The sequence below is a fragment of the Myripristis murdjan genome, chromosome 18, assembly GCF_902150065.1.
Source record: "Myripristis murdjan chromosome 18, fMyrMur1.1, whole genome shotgun sequence".
Taxonomy (NCBI): Eukaryota; Metazoa; Chordata; class Actinopteri; order Holocentriformes; family Holocentridae; genus Myripristis; species Myripristis murdjan.
The window spans coordinates 3483090-3500047 of NC_043997.1; the positions used below are offsets into that span (position 1 = coordinate 3483090).

At 43.0% G+C, this 16958-nt stretch overlaps 2 protein-coding genes and 1 non-coding gene across 5 annotated transcripts in view; 1 reads left to right on the forward strand and 2 right to left on the reverse strand.

The window, feature by feature from the left end:
• Positions 1-16958, forward strand: part of LOC115376998 (coxsackievirus and adenovirus receptor-like) — a 153777-nt gene that overhangs the window by 103661 nt on the left and 33158 nt on the right. The gene's annotated exons all lie outside the window — the stretch shown is intronic.
• LOC115376686 (uncharacterized) overlaps positions 1-16958 on the reverse strand; it is a 45252-nt gene that overhangs the window by 17657 nt on the left and 10637 nt on the right. For 2 of the 3 annotated variants that reach the window (XM_030076439.1, XM_030076438.1), the window contains exon 2: positions 7658-8020. In XM_030076439.1, the coding sequence (XP_029932299.1) occupies positions 7658-8020 (363 nt within the window). The remainder of the gene's footprint in view (positions 1-7657; positions 8021-16958) is intronic. The other variant, XM_030076440.1, reaches the window with a different exon arrangement.
• Positions 14718-14823, reverse strand: LOC115377216 (U6 spliceosomal RNA). Its single transcript, XR_003929965.1, has one exon. It is a non-coding gene; the product is annotated as a U6 spliceosomal RNA (small nuclear RNA).

A 16958-nucleotide genomic window follows, 5' to 3' on the forward strand; every position in this document is an offset into this window, starting at 1 on the left:
AGGTGTTTCGCCCCTTAACCTGAACACCTCTCTTGAGTGGGTGGGGGGGGGGGGGGGGGGGGGGGGGGGACACAGAGCTTTGAAAATGTGTGTAAGCAATTGAATAAAAACTGTAAAAAAAAAAAAAAAAAAGTTTGTAATTATTTTCTCTCACACTCTTGCAGTTCTCCTCTGAACCTGCAGAGGGCGACCTCACACACCTGTGGCTGTGTGGTGCCTCCACTGAGCTGGAAAATATTTTTCATCAAGAGATTCTTTCAGCTCAATAAAAATCATGAACACAGTCCCTGTAATTCAGCCTCAGACTCTAAACCAGGGGTCCCCAAACTTTTTCCTGTGAGGGCCACATAACTTTTCCCTTCTCTGATGGGGGGCCGGGGTCAGTTTGTAACAGAAAAAGTGTGACGATCGCAGGGGTGCCTAAACGTAAACATTGATTGTTTTCCAGAAAGCCACACATAACCAAATATTAATAACCCTTTCTGGGATCTTCACAGAAAAAAAACTCAGGAAATAAATAATAACACTGTTAATGAAATAAATTACACTATTAATGAAATCAATAAAAATCAAATAACCCTCTCTGGGTTCTTCACAGAAAAAATAAACTCAGGAAATATATAATAACACTATTTATTAAATAAATAATAACCAAATAACCCTCTCTGGGTTCTTCACAGAAAAAAAGTCCATGGAACATTAACTTTCTGTTGTGCCGTGCACAATCTTAACAGGTAAAAGTTCAGCTTAGTTGTCAGAGCAGAATCTCTTACTTAAATGCAGGGATGGTTTTTGCTATGGGCAGTGTGGGCAACCGCCCAGGGCGCAATCTACTTGGGGGCACACGAGAAAAAAAAAATCACCAGTTTTCTAGACTACCGTATTGACCCGCACATGCCATCAGTACCATCAGTCGGCATCAGGTGGGCCGGCCGCGGCCGGTACCGCGCCCACCCGGTCTGGTCTGCCGGATCTGACAGGTGAGTGGCTTAATGCCGGCCAGTGCCGGCTCGCCTGATGCCGACTGATGCTGCCCCGGTTGGAGTAGTAACATGAAAGGGCGCAAGCCAGTAATATCGCCTAGAGCGGCAACATAGGCAGAACCGCCACTGCTTAAATGACTCATATGAGCAGTCTCTCAAAGTTCTTGTGTTCCTTCTTTATAATCCTTTTGTAGGTTCCAGTAGGCTTATCATGTTCTATGCGTGTATTAGTCTCGATCGCTTGGCCAGACTGAAAAAAAAAAAAAAAATCATAATGCGTCTCTGGTATTGTTCAGGGGGCCGGGCCTAATGTGGAGGCGGGCCGTATCCGGCCCGCGGGCCGTAGTTTGGGGACCACTGCTCTAAACTGTGGTCTGTGTGTGTGTGTGTGTGTGTGTGTGTGTGTGTGTGTGTGTGTGTGTGTGTGTGTGTGAGTGAGTGAGTGAGTGAGTGAGTGAGTGAGTGAGTGAGTGAGTGAGTGAGTGAGTGAGAGAGAGAGAGAGAGAGAGAGAGAGAGAGAGAGAGAGAGAGAGAGTGTGAGAGACCATCTATATTCACTGTATTTGTACATGCTTTTTAATAACAGAAGTCTGTAGTGATGGAGGCTGGGATTCTTCCTGTGTCTGACGTTTCTCTTGACTTTGCTGTGAATTCACTGATGATGTGAAACACTTTGTCATTAAAATTTCTCAGATTCTTTAAGAGTCATTTGTCATTTATTCTGTAAAACACTCAGCAGTACGCTGTAATGCACATGCTGAAGAGACCTCAGGGTTGTGGAAGAGAAAAACATTTTTGATCTGCTGATGCTTCCTGAAATAAAAAGCAATCCGGGAATTCACTGCGTCCAGGCTGCTCAGTTTGATATTGCTGATCAGGCGTTTTCTCCTCAACAGGAAGTGCTTTAAACAGAGCAGCGAGCCATCCCCGCTCAAACTTCTGCTATTCAGAACATAAATAACCATCCAGCCCTTCAGTGTTTCAGCCCAAACCCCAGAGTTTATTTAATTCCTCCAAAGGTTTTGATCAGCTTTAACTCAGCACATACAAAGTGTTCTTCCAAAGTAAAAGCCCCCTGCCTTGTGGCTCTGTTGAAGCTGTTGTGGGCTGACACAGACGAGACTGAACCACATGCAGTCGGGTCGGTGTGAGGAGAAATCCACCTGGAGACAAGGACATGGGAAACAAAATGAAGGGTTAGGGTTAGGAGGCCGGCCCCGACACACTCCAGTGTCCGTCACCGAGTCGCCTCCTGACTGAGCAACGAGGCTTCGAAGCTTCAAAACAGAGGCTTTTTAAATGAAGCTTCAAAACAGAGGCTTTTTAAATGAAGCTTCAAAACAGGGGCTTTTTAAATGTAGCCGAGCTGCTGCTGTGGTGACCTCACCTGACTGGACTGTGACCTCACCTGACTGCTATCAGTCCAAACCCCCCACAGGTTTGGGTCAGCAGGTCCCTGCTGCACCTCCTAGTGGCTCAGAGGCTGTTAGCATCTGTTCCTGTCATCAGGCCGTCTCAACCAATCAGACGGGACCCTGGAGCCAGACGTGCCGTGTGATTGGACCGATCACACGGACCTTCACTCCAGAGACCCGCAATCCAGTCCCATCTGAAACAAGAACCGTGTTCGTTTTGAGTCAGAAAACACTGCTTTCAGTTTGCTGACCTCAGCCATCATCTTAAGGATCACCTAAAGGATCTCGCTGAAGTTTAGGAGACGATCTTGATGAAGCTTAGGAAAGGATCTCAGTGAAGGTTAGGAGAGGATCTCGCTGAAGGTTAGGAAAGGATCTCAGTGAAGGTTAGGGGAGGATCCTGGTGAAGGTTAGGAAAGGATCTTGCTGAAGGTTAGGAAAGGATCTTGCTGTAAGTCCATCACGCTTTCTGAGAGAAATTTTGGAAGAGAATCAATAGTATAACCAATAAATCAATAAAAAGCCCTACAACACATATTAACCCTTATATGGTATTCGTTTTTTTGTTACACAGGGAGTCCTGCTGGGTCTGGTGGACCCGTTGCATTTTGGGGCTTTTAATTCAACATAATCAAACCATTTTTTGTTCAAATACTCAGCAGATCTTTACTTCATCTCAATTGCAAGTAATATAAACAATACATATGTTAAATTTCTTCCCTTTACCTTTGTAAAATAACATTTATGAATAGAAATAACACTCGTTTTTTTATTAAAATGCAACAAAATAAGAAAATCTACCATAAAACAGGCATAACTAGAAAATAATCAGCAAATGTACAAATGAAGGGAGTTTTTTTTTTCATAACTAGTGTTTTATTTCAATTTCATTAGAAATGTAACCTAACATTTACACATAAAATCTGTCTGAACAACACATTAGCCCAATTGAACACGGCCATTTCATACCAGACTATGCCATACAATAGGTGCAGAGTTTCACTGTGTGTGCATTGCAAATGTACTTCTTGCACTGGGTGCATGTATATTGTATTTTTCTGTCCATCTTGGGTCCACACACCTCACAGCGCTTCTTTTTGTTACTGGCCACAATCTAGAATAATGAGAAGATAAAGATCTTTACTAACACTCGTCACATTGGCAGCAATGCAGGGCGGTTCATTTCTTGAAAACGAAGACCATTCAATTCTGCCATTTCTTGACATCCATATGTTGTCATTTTGAAGCTGCTCACCACTGGCCCTGGGGCTGGCTGCTGGCCTGCTGGTCCTGAGGTACACTTGCGTTTGGGAGGCGGCTGACGGGCTGATCCTGGCCTCTCATGGGCTGGTCCTGGGCCTGGTTGCTCATGGGCTGGTCCTGGGCCTGGTTGCTCATGGGCTGGTCCTAGGCCTGGTTGCTCCTGGGCTGGTCCTGGGCCTGGTTGCTCATGGGCTGGTCCTGGGCCTGGTTGCTCCTGGGCTGGTCCTGGGCCTGGTTGCTCGTGGGTTGGTCCAGGCTGCTCACATCGTCCTGGTTTGCTGAAGGGCTGGTCCAGAGGCTCTTTTACGCTTCTGAGTTGGCTGATACTCATCCTCCTCTTCAAACTCAGTGTCAGACTCAGAATTTTCAGAATTGTGATCCTTACATTCTGAAACCTCTTCCTCTGCATCATCATCAGAACCTTCTCTCTCTTCCAATATCAGTTGTAAGGCAGTCTGAACAGAAAATCGCTTTGCCATCTTGATCAGTTGTGGTATGGCACCACACTGACAGAGCTATCTATAGCGTCAGGTTCCCGAGATTGGTTCCCGCAAGACAGAGGGTGAAATGTGTGGGGATGTGGGTGCAGTTAGTGTTGGGTACTCCAATTTTCTAACAATGTTGCAACCTTGTGCGGGAACAGGTACACCCACAGTGTGCACCTGTTCCCGCACTCGCTCTCTCTCTCTCTCCCACACAATACACACACACACACGCACACACACACACACACACACACACACACACACACACACACACACACACACACACACACACACAGATGAGGAAGGGAACATGAGGGTGCACAGGATCTATGATTTACACACTTTCACTAGGTCCGGGTCCAGTGGACCCGAAGACCCTGTATGTAATATAAATGTGTAGAGGGGGTATGCAGGGGGGGTAATTGAAATTTTTTTTCTGATTCATGTTCCTCACAGAAAATGACCCAAGGCCAATAAATATTAGTTTGAAAAAATAATTATTAGTATCATTTTTCTTAAGCTAAAAACTGAAAACGGGTCCCACAGACCCGAATACCTTATAAGGGTTAAACTAAACAATCAAATTGTCAGCGAACCTTTTTTAATTGCAGAGGCATTCAGCCAGCACTTCTCTACAATTGGCAGCAGTCTTACTGGTTTTTCTAATTCTGCTCTTACCTCAACTCACAATAGGTGTGGCAGCTCCTTTTGCTTCAAAAGTATCTCTCCAACAGATGTTCAGAGGGTTATTGATAGTCTAAGCTCTGGATGTAGTGCTGGTCCAGATGGTCTGGACATTAAGTTCTTTAAACTTGCCTCTCATGTTTTGTCATTTCCACTGGCTGACTTATTTAATTTATCTTTTGCATCCTGTGAAACACCTTCATCATGGAAAAGTGCTAGAGTAACCCCTATTCATAAAGGAGGTGACATCTCAGACACTAATAATTATAGTCCAGTCTCCATTATTAATAGCATAGCAAAAATATTTGAAAAACTAATCTTTAATCAACTATCCACATATCTTACTGACTATAACATCAATCAGGCTTTTGACCCAACTACTCAACCACCACTGCCACTCTTAAAATTTACAGACGATATACTGTAAGCATTTGATAACAATATGCCTACAGGTGCTATATTCATTGACCTTACAAAAGCATTTGACATGGTTGATCATTATCTTCTTTTAGACAAATTGTATGCAATCGGTCTTTCTACCAACGCTTTATTATCTTTTAACTAATTTCTTCGTTATAGAAGTCAGTGCGTCTCCTTTCAGGGTAGTCAATCAGACTTCAAGATTATTGATAAAGGTGTTCCGCAAGGCTCATCCTTAGGCCCTCTTTTGTTCACGATCTTTATTAATGATCTTCCAAATTCATTTATATGCCGATGACACTGTAATATACTCCTTCAGTGCTGATATTTCACAAATTCAACACTCTTTCCAATCTGATTTCAACCTGGTTCAAAAATGGTTTTCTTCAAATAAGCTTCTTTTGAACAAGAAAAAAAATCATATAATATGTTGTTTTGCACTCGACCTGATTCTTTGTTGTTAAGTAAAGTGGTTCATTATCTTCCTTGATGGAACAACAATTGCAAAAGTTGAAGACTTTAAATATCTAGGCCTCTGGCTTGATTCCCAGCTATCCTTTAAACCTCATATCAACTCAATTTCCAAGAAAATATCTGATTGTCTAAAATCACTTTATCGTTCTGTTGACTATTTTTCACAAGAAGTCCATAAAAGAATTATAACGCAATTAATATTCCCAATATTGGACTATGCTGATATTATTTATGGTAACACCTCTGACACAAATCTCCATCCTCTTAATGTATTATATAACAGTCTTTGTAGATTTGTGCTCAGGTGTCCTTATAGAACCCATGATTGTCTAATGTATGAGTCCTTGAACTGGTTCACCCCCAAGTTCAAAGGGCAACTCCACTGGTCAATATTTATTTTCAAATGTATCTATTACAATCGCCCTTCATATTTGAAACAACTTTTAATTCCTCTCAGTGCACAATACAGCCTACGGCATATGGATAATCTATTTCTATTGTTTAGAATGTGCGTGGGTAAGTGAGTGTGTGTATCCCTGTGTTTATATGTTTGATATTTTGTGTAGTATTTACTTTTTATTATCTTTGTACTGATTGTCATTATTGGTAAGGACCCCCTCGAAAATGAGATAGTGCATCTCAAGGGGCTACACTTGAAATAAAGAAAGAAAGAAAAGAAAGATCCAGCCAGCTCTGCTTGAGCTCACACTGTTTAACACACACACACACACACACACACACACACACCTCATGCTGAACTGTTTTTTTATTTCAGGAAGCATCAATCAGCAGATCAAGTCAAGTCAAGTCAAGTTTCTGAGAGAAATGTTTTTCTCTTCCACAACCCTGAGGTCTGTTCAGCATGTGCATTACAGCGTACTGCTGAGTGTTTTACAGAATAAATGATAAAAGACTCATAAAGAATCAATTAATCAATCAATCAATTAATTACAAAGTTACATTACATTACAAACATTATAAATGAATTAACAGCAAAGTCAAGAACAACGTCAGACACAGGAAGAATCCCAGCCTCCATCACTACAGACTTCAGTTATTAACAAGCACGTACAAACACAGTGAATACAGGTTATACACACACGTGATGAATCTGCCTCGTTCTTTAACACTGTTGAACGTAAAGCCAGAAGAAGAGAGGGAGTGAGGACAGATTTCAAACTTCAAGTATCAGTGAGCTGCTCAGCTCACACCTGTCCAGGTAGATGATAGACAAACTCCCCTCAAACCCCACCCACACCCCCCTGAGGAGCTCAAACAACCTCCCTGTCCGTCTGTCTGAGTTGTGCACTTCCCGTTTCTTTTCTGTACACCACAACAGCCACAACAGGAAAAACCACTGCCAGTATAAGAAGTACAGCCAGGTCTTTACTCATTTTGTCTCCATCTGAAGCATCTGAAACAACAAAATTAAAATAAAAAACAAAGACAAAGACAGAGACAGAGACAAAGACAGGTTGGTGAGTAAACAGATGAGGGTCAGAGGAAAAGGCTGCATGTCCTCCTCATCAGACTCATGTGGGAGTTTGTCTGGAAACATGTCAGTTTTCTCTCCTGACTCTCACTGACTGAACTGAGGGGAACATGTTTGGTACCAACAAGGGTTAGGACACATGTTCAAGACAACATGTCCATCTGTGAAGGGCTTCACTTGTGGAACAGCTGGGACAAGGCCTTTTGGAAAATGGAGCTCACTTTATACATTTAAAAATATAGATTTAACAATAAGGAAGGAAACAGAATAAATGATTCCTGCTGCTCACATCAGTCATTATCTACTGTAGTGCTATGAAACCATGATCAAAGTATAAAGTCAAGCTCTCATATTTCTGTCCTGTGTCTGTTCAGAATCCACCTCCAACATGAAATAAAACAGACCTCAGGTCAGATGTCATCCTGTCCCAGTTAAACTCACCTGGATCTACAACCTCCAGCCTGATGGTGCTGATGGGAGGAGCTTTAATAAAGGATCTCTTCCTGCGTTTGGCACCAACAGGTACAAAGCGACACTCGTATGTCCCACTGTCCTCCTTCTTCACGTTCTTCATAATCACAGACAGGTCGCCGTTCTTCATCTCTTTGTCTTTCAGCTCCACCCGGTTCTTAAAAGATGGATGCTGGTAGACTGAGTCAATGTGTCCGTCTCGGTAGAAGAAGACATATTCTTCTTCCTTCATGTCAGTTCTGCTCCACTCTGCTGCTGCGATGTCGACATCAGGAGCCTGACAGATCAGGGTGACATTGTCTCCAGGTCGAGCTTTCAGGTTCAGGTTCATGACTAAAGGACGATGGAAAAACAAACCCAGAATAGAAAAATTAACAACACAGATCTTCAAAAAGATTCCAGTGTTTGTCAGTTCAACCTTCAAATGGATCCCCAAACACTCAGAAGCCATCGGCTCATTAGTTTTGACATCAGCCCCGTTCACAAATAAGCACAAGTCATTTGTAAGTGCAGAGAACATCCATCATATCTACAGTCTGTACAGTAAAACCTGCAGCTGAACTCAACTCTCCTGCTAAACCTTCCCAAAAAGCAGCAAAAACACCAGCGGCTGAGTTTCACCGGGTGCACACAGCTGCAGCCACCAAGAGGCAGCCCACAGCTTTCAGCAACAACTGCTGATCATTTTATTCATGCACCCTTCCTTTAAGCAGGATGTCCTGTGAGACATGAAAGGTCTTTAACTAGAGAGCTGACTGAGCGAGCAGCAGCAGCTCCAGCAGGGGACCATTCACATAAGCCACAAAGTCAATCTGTAACACCACCACATTCACACACACACACACACACACACACACACACCTGTCCACACACACTCACCTGCAAAGGAAGCAGCCAGGTGACAGATCAGGGAGCTCAGAGCCAGGAGGGACGCAGAGCTGAGAGAAGACATGAGAGCAGAGATCTGCCTCTGAGTGTGTGTGTGTGTGTGTGTGTGTGTCTCTCTGTCTCTCTCTGTCTTCTGTTGCATGGAGGCACTCCTCTGATTCGCGTGATTTAAAAGCAGCGGCCCTGGTGGTGCGTTCAGGTGCCCTCAGTGTGTGCAGTTTAATTCATTTCCAGTGTAAAGTTTGTCCACAGCTTCTCCTTCAGTGTTTTCTCTTTGTTTTGATTCTGTTCCACATTGAACTGCAGATTAACACTGAACACACCAAACACACATGCACGCACGCACGCACGCACGCACGCACGCACGCACGCACGCACGCACGCACGCACGCACACACACACACACACACACACACACACACACACACACACACACACACACACCAGTTTAGAGTCTGAAGCTGAATGACAAGGACTGTGTTCTCAGTGGAGGCTCCACACAGCCACAGGTGTGTGAGGCCTCCCTCTGCTGGTTCAGAGGAGAACTGCAAGAGTGTGAGAGGAAATAACTACAAACTTTTTTTTTTTTTTTTTTTAAGTTAAATCTTGTTGGAGGTCCCAGCTCAGCTTGTTGGTGATCCTTAATGATGGAGGGCAGAGAGCAGTTTCTAGCTTGTAACAATCAACCTAAATGTAAAGGGATAATTACCAATAAATAAATAAATAAATTACACGGGATAACTCTTATGAACAAATTACTGGATATGTTTGGTCCTCATTCATTGGTTCATTGTTTTACATTGGTTTTATTGTATCATTGTATCATTTTTTTTAATGTTGTATTTATCATGTCCACTGTTTTGGTGAGTTTTTTTTTTTTATGTCTATGTATGTATGGAATGAGTGCTCTCTCTGCTGGCTGCACAACAAATTGCCCCATTGGGGATAGAATAGAATAGAATAGAATGTCTTTATTGTCATTGTACAATGTACAACGAAATTAAAAGTGCGATCCTTAACGGTAATTCATTCATTCAACATAAAAACATTGTAGAAAATAATAATAATGATAATAATAAAGTTACCTTGACTTGACTTGTACTATACTGGGTGATAAATGAAGAAATAGAACTGCGTTTACCGTGCTTTTAAATTTTTCATTAAAAAAAAAAACAAAAAAAAAAACTCTAACACATGATAAGTCCGTCACCCGCGTGTCATCACAAGGAAAGAAAGCCACGTCCCAAACCAAAACCAAAAACACAAAAAGTGAATTCATGTCCGTTTCCACTCCTCTCAGATGAGTCCGGTGTAGAAAAACAAAAACAATAAATGTCCAAAACCAAGTCAAAACGGACGTCTCTGTTCCGTTAATTCATAAAAAAGAGGAAAAATGAATGAGAACTTTCTCACCGGTCGGTCGGACTCGTCTGCTACCCAACATCCAATCCTCCGGTGAGTGTATAGAATTTGATTTCACGTGAAAATAAATCTGATCAGTTTTCTTCCGCTATCCACCTGGTCAGAACGTGTTCAAGGGAGCGAGTGAGGGAGAGAAACTTAACGTTAGTCTTTAAAAACAAATCGGTCAGAGTGAATTAATTAAGAATATGGATGCCAAACAATTTATAAATTATTTTAGTGAGAACAATGCCGGCCGCTTAGCTGTGAGTGAGGCCTAAAGAGGCAGGGAACATTTTGCTTTTGCTAATCACCTTTTCAGGCTGTTATCACTTTACCTCTGAAATAAAGACGACAGTTTTCACAGATGTGTTGATTTATTAAATGTTCATTTCCATGTACACATGCAAACAAATTGACAAATTAATTAAATCAAAGGCCTAGGCAACCCATAGAGAATAAACAAATGAATAATGATTAATAGGCTAATCAATAACTGATGACATTAACGCATTAATTGCAAGAACAAAGTTACAGCTGCACATCTCCATGGGAAATCTGACAGGTACTGTCCGTGGTGCTGAATCCGCCTCCGCCTCAGCAGGTACCGTCCGTGGTGCTGAATCCGCCTCTGGGGGTACTGTCCATGGTGCTGAATCCGCCTCCGCCTCAGCAGGTACCGTCCGTGGTGCTGAATCCGCCTCAGCAGGTACTGTCCGTGGTGCTGAATCCGCCTCCGCCTCAGCAGGTACTGTCCGTGGTGCTGAATCCGCCTCCGCCTCAGCAGGTACTGTCCGTGGTGCTGGATCTGCCTCTGCAGGTACTGTCCATGGTGCTCAATCCCCCTCCGCCTCTGCGGGTACTGTCCATGGTGCTGAATCTGCCTCCGCCTCAGCAGGTACTGTCCATGGTGCTGAATCTGCCTCCGCCTCAGCAGGTACTGTCCGTGGTGCTGAATCCGCCTCCGTCTCCGCGGGTACTGTCCATGGTGCTGAATCTGCCTCAGCATGTGCTGTCCGTGGTGCTGAATCTTCCGAAGCATTTCATTCTCTTTATTATAGAAATTAAAGCTCCATAAAATTCACGGAGGATCTTGTTCAGCTCTTCTTTCCTTACAGGTGAGAAATCAGCTGTTTGCCCGGTGTTTGTCAGGTAGTCTTGTAGACATTTGATGGCCCAAGACGTTGACCGGGCCATACCGGCTTCATTTCCTGACCTCTCCAGCCTGTAGCGTAGCTGGAGGCGGGGCAGGGGGGCCGCGCGCCCCAGGCCCCAGCTCATGATAGGCCCCCTGACAAGGGGGCTCTTGACGGCCGATTGCTGCAACCACACTGCTGCAATCTGTTTGTGAAGCAAACAGATTTGCTGTGGTTGCAGCAATCGGCCGTCATCTGTCAATTCAGCACGTCGCAGTACCACTTTAACAGGCCCCCTCCCCCGTGCCGCTAGTCTGTCAACGCGCTGGCTGGCTGGCTGGGCCGATTCTTGCATGAGACTACCCGGCCCCCTGTCACCAGCAGCGCTCGATTCTAACCTCTCTGTAGCCTATGTAGGCTATTTGTTTCCATATGCTAATAAAATTAAATTACAGTTGAAATTAAAAAAATAAATTAAATTTAGGCTACATTTTTTGTTTAAAATCAAAAAGTGAAAAGACAACATTAACTTACGTTACCACACCAAACTTCAAACTAGTAAGGGGGGAGGTGATTGGCTGTCAAATGTCATTCCTAGCCTACTGTAACGTTACTTCCTTGCATACATGATGCATCATTTTGATTTGATCGAAGTCTGAAGTTTGCTGACGGTCCCGCTAGCGTCCGATTGCGTTCAATGCTAAAATGGGGAAAAAGTCGGGATGGCAAAAGATCAAGGAGAAACAAAGGAAGAGGAACCTAGTGGCCTTGTGTGCTTCACAACTCAACCCTCTGCTTCGACATCTGGGGTCCGTTTCACAAAGCAGTTTCAACAAACTCCGAGTCTTAGCCTGAACTCTGAGTTGATCTACTCTGAGATAGGAAACTGATTTTTCGGTTCCAGAACAGCTGATTTGAGTTAGTTTGATCAACTGAGTAGTTTCACCTGGAGTTAAGCTGCGTTTCATTCATACAGTGAGTTTGAACAAGTTTTTATTATTATTATTATTTTTTAAAGTGCAACACAGCTGCAGCGGCAAAGGAGAGGGAGACGGTGTGGGAGAACACTGCTGCTCGGGTCAATGCTTATGTTTAAATGTCGTCCGGTGCAATCACAATAATATTACAGGGGAAAACTGCTTAAATGGTAACCTATTCATTTATTTCATTTAGGTGCAATCCCGCGGGGGAGAAGCGCACTTGGCAGCAGCTTAAGATGAAATATAAAAACATTGTTCAATCATGCGCGGTCTTATAACCATCTCCCGACGAATATTTAATTCTCTGCGCAGTAACACTGCACCTTCATCCACGGGATCGCTGTCGAAAGGACATGCCATGTTCGTGGAAAAAAAAGCCGCCACCTAACTACTAATGGACTTCTAATAAAGGCCTACTGACTGTTTTTTTTTTTTTTTTTTTTTTTTTTTAAATAACAGACGGCAGAACTAATATGCCACGCCAAAACTCGCCTGCTGACTGAATGAATGAGGAAGTTAAATACCGTGTGTGGCTGAAAGAGGGCGGACGGACACAGAGAGAAACTCGAGGTTTCGTGAGAAAAACCTGGTCCCGACCAGGTTAGTTTCATGGAGTCTGTTACTGCGGTAACTGACCGAGAGCTTCAGTTACCTCCCTCTGTGAAACAGGCTAGAGTTACCCCTCTGTCTCTGCTTTGACTTACCCCCCTTTGTGAAACGGAAAACTCAGGGTTTCCCTCATTTCAGGGTTAACAGACTCAGAGTTTTCACTAAACCTGCTTTGGGAAACGGACCCCTGGCCAGCTGGATGCTCGCCCCGCTAACCTTACCAAAAGTTGTGGGACACAGCATGTTGCTAACGTCAGCATGCGTATCGCTGAGGATGATGCTAGTGGTAGCGATGAGGAGGATAGTAGTAATAATCTACGCTGAAGACACCATTGGTGAGTAACTTGTTTCATATCATTGGCTTAAAGTTGTCATAAATCTGTCTAGCAAAATCTGTCTACCACCGTGTTTCCTTAATTTGTGTTGGTATTGTCGCTGTCGCTCGCAGTTAGGTCTACTTTGCTCTGCTTGGATTGATTAGGCTGTGTGTCTTGGTTGTGTGGAAGGCTGCGTGGCTTTATGATGATTCATTCAACCATCACATTATTTGGTAAATCCATGGCGCTGACCATGGTGCTGAAATAGGCTGTTGTCGCTTGTACGTTAGGCCTATGTTTTGTGTGGATTGATTAGGCGTATGTGGCTTGGCTTGATTGTGTGAATTGATGTGGCTGTATTATGATTTAACCATCAAAAAGTACCATAAATTATTTGTAAAATCCATGGCAATAACGATGGTGCTGAAATAGACTACAGTTGGCCAAGGCTAAAGTGTTGTTTTGCAAAATATCAGCAGTTCACTCATCCGATAAATCCATGGCACTGCCATGGTGTTGAAATAACACTACAAGCTTCTTTGACTCCTTACAACAACAACAACATTATAATAACAATGATAATATAATAATAATAATAATAATAATAATAATAGGCCAAATATTAACAATAAAACACTCTGTATAGCATCTTATTCCTGATAGGCCCACTACAAGGTCCCGCCCCCCCCTGCATTAACCAGCCAGCTACGCCACTGTCTCCAGCTGATCCAGCTCTTCACTCGTCACTCTCACGTATCTCTCCTTTTTCTCTTCTGTCTTGTCTTCCTCGTTCAGCCGTTTATCCAAACCTAGGTCGCCAAATAAATCAAAATTGACAACAAAGCGGTCCATTATGCAGACTAACAAAGTTGACAAAGGTTTTTGATGCGGGTTTCAGTGAAACGTTTCGTGTTGCCATGGAAACCACACAGACTCGGGCAATAAGATATAGGCGGTGTAATATTTTCAGTGATGAGGTATTTTTCAATTGAGCTCGGCTAGCTGTGCTGTCATGCTCAGTTGAGCACATTCTAAATGTCTGATTGACCAATCAGATTGCTCGGTCGGATCTACCTGTTGTATAATAGATATTTCATTTGCATGCGCTATGCAATTTGAGTTTTGCTGCTTCAATCGACCATTGGCCATGCCAAGAGCCCCACCACACGTTACTGTCTGTCTGTCTATCTATCTATCTATCTATCTATACAGACAGGCAGGAAGACACACACACAGGCAGACAGGCAGACAGGCAGACAGATAGATAGGTATATAGATATCCTTCTAAATCTGGCTGAAAAAATGGCTTAAAAATCTTTCGCCCCCCGTGGGATCTTGACAGTTTCAGTTCTTCACCTTGATTTTTTAGTTTGTCCCTCTGTCCTATCTGAATCAGATGGGACAGGAGATGGGATGGATGTTATCAGATGATCTGATAACATGGAGGGGTGTAAGGTTTATGACCTACACTGCAGCCAGCCACCAGGGGGCGCCAAAGTGGCAGTGGGTGTTGCTTCAAATAAAACTGTGTCCTAAATAGCTTTCAGACTGACTCATGCATCATGAAACCTGGAGGAGAAAATGCATCATGGACTGAGGGAGAACATGGCTGTCACAGAAATGAGCCACAAACACCTGGAGAACCTTGAAAAAGTCACATCTCGGCTGTTTTTTAACAGAAGAGACTGCATTTGAAGGGGAAAATGAGGAACGCTTCACGAATTTGCGTGTCATCCTTGCGCAGGGGCCATGCTAATCTTCTCTGTATCGTTCCAATTTTAGTATATGTGCTACCAGAGTAACACAACCACCAGGGGGAGCTGTGCCCTATATGTAGGCTTCCATATGTTTTGCTTTCTCATTCATGGTTTGCTCTCAGTTGAGCCACCGCCGGCATTTTCCACAGAAAATGTCTCCCTGCATCCCAATCGGGCTGGACCTTTATGCAAAGCAGCTGTGACGTCAGTCCCTGAGGATTGGTCGGCTGCAGGAGACTAACCAAAGGATCAAATTCCTGCTGCTCCCTCCTCCCACATTCCCTCCAGAGGGAAGCAAAATGGGGCCACAACTCAAAAATATGAAGAAAAAAACCCCTGAGATTTGATGCTTTAATGAGATCTTTCCAAGAAATGTCCTCCTATTGCAAATGCAGACAATGTCTGAAAATGACTGATTAATAAAATATCTGTAACATGCTGATTAATGAAGGCAGTTGTTACATGACATCATGAGACATACAGGGATGTTGTACTCACCTCTCTGCTACCTGGCCGTTTATTTTTCCCCTGGTTTGAGGAGTTCGGACTTCTCCTAAAACCACTGCACTTTTGTCCAACATCTGGTCTCAGTCTGGGGAAGTCGGGGAAAAGAAAAAGGGGACTTTGTCCAAAACGTTGGAATGTTCCTTTAAGTCATTAGTGTACTGTGTGAAGTTTACCTCAGTGTCAGGTAGGATTTGTTGGTGTGTTTGAGGGAGTCCACTGTGAGACGCTGCTGTTCATCTGCACCTCTGGCTAAAAAACTGAAAGGTTACATAAATAAATCCCTCAGAGATTCATCTGAATCTTTTGAAATCCTCCGGAGAGTTAAAACAAAACCAACTCTGCTTTTACGTCTCTGAGTTCTTAGATCACCAACAAGCTGAGCTGGAACCTTCAACAAGATTTTACTTAAAAAAAAAAAAAAAAAAAAAAAAAAAGTAGTTATTTTCTCTCACACTCTTGCAGTTCTCCTCTGAACCAGCAGAGGGCGCCCTCACACACCTGTGGCTTGTGGAGCCTCCACTAAGCTGGAAAATATTTGTAATCAAGAGATTCTTTCAGCTCAATAAAAATCATGAACACAGTCCCTGTCATTCAGCCTCAGACTCTAAACTGGGATCTGTGTGTGTGTGTGTGTGTGTGTGTGTGTGTGTGTGTGTGTGTGTATGTGTGTGTATGTGTTTGGTGTCTTCAGTGTTAATCTGCAGTTCAATGTGGAACAGAATCAAAACAAAGAGAAAACACTGAAGGGTTGTTTGCAGTCAGCTGATAAGGCGGTTTTGAAGACCAAAGTCTGTTCTGTGTGTTTTGTTCCACACTCTTCCTTTTGATAGGAACTGAAGTTTTATTTTATTTAGATTATATGCATATCAGATCAAAGATGTGTAACGATGACACATTTACAGTAAAATCCTGCAGTCAAAACACCCCTGTTATATCACAACAAGGTCTGTAATATCACAGCAACACAGTAACAAAAAGCAAGGATTTCACAGCATTCAACAGTATTATTACAGTGAAAGTTTGTATTCAGATATTCCCTGGTAAGTCACATGACATAACCAAACTCAGCACTGAACCTGAAGAGGCCATTTCCCTCTTCTCTTCCCTTCACGACATCCCTTCATCGCTCTCTCCCTTCCTCTCTTACCTTGCCATGTAGGCCTCATTCCCATGCTCTTACTGTTATTGTGACACAGCTGGGTAGTTGAATGGCAAGTTTCTGCACAGTTTCTCTGTATTTTAAGATGCTTTGAAAAGTTTGACTAGGACTAGGAAGTTGAATTTCTTGAATTCTTGAATTTCTTGGCATTTATGTTGAATAACCCTTTATTTGTAAATAAATATGCCATTGGGCTAACATTGACTTTACCTCAGAGTTGTGTGTTGGTGTCTTAATGTAAATGTAAACTTCATCTTCATTACTTTCACAGTAAATTACTGGCCATTTTTTGCATGATTTCCACAGTATACATAGTAAATTCACAGTAAGTTACTGTCAACTTGTGCATTACTTTCACAGTACACACTGTAAAAGTACAGGGCCTTGTTGTAATGATGTACAGCAAAAGGTTGTAATTCCCCAGTAATGTACTGTAATATCACAGTAATTGCTTTGTCACTGAAGCTGTGAAGTTACAGTACACAATTGTGCTTTTACAACAATGCATTGTAATATC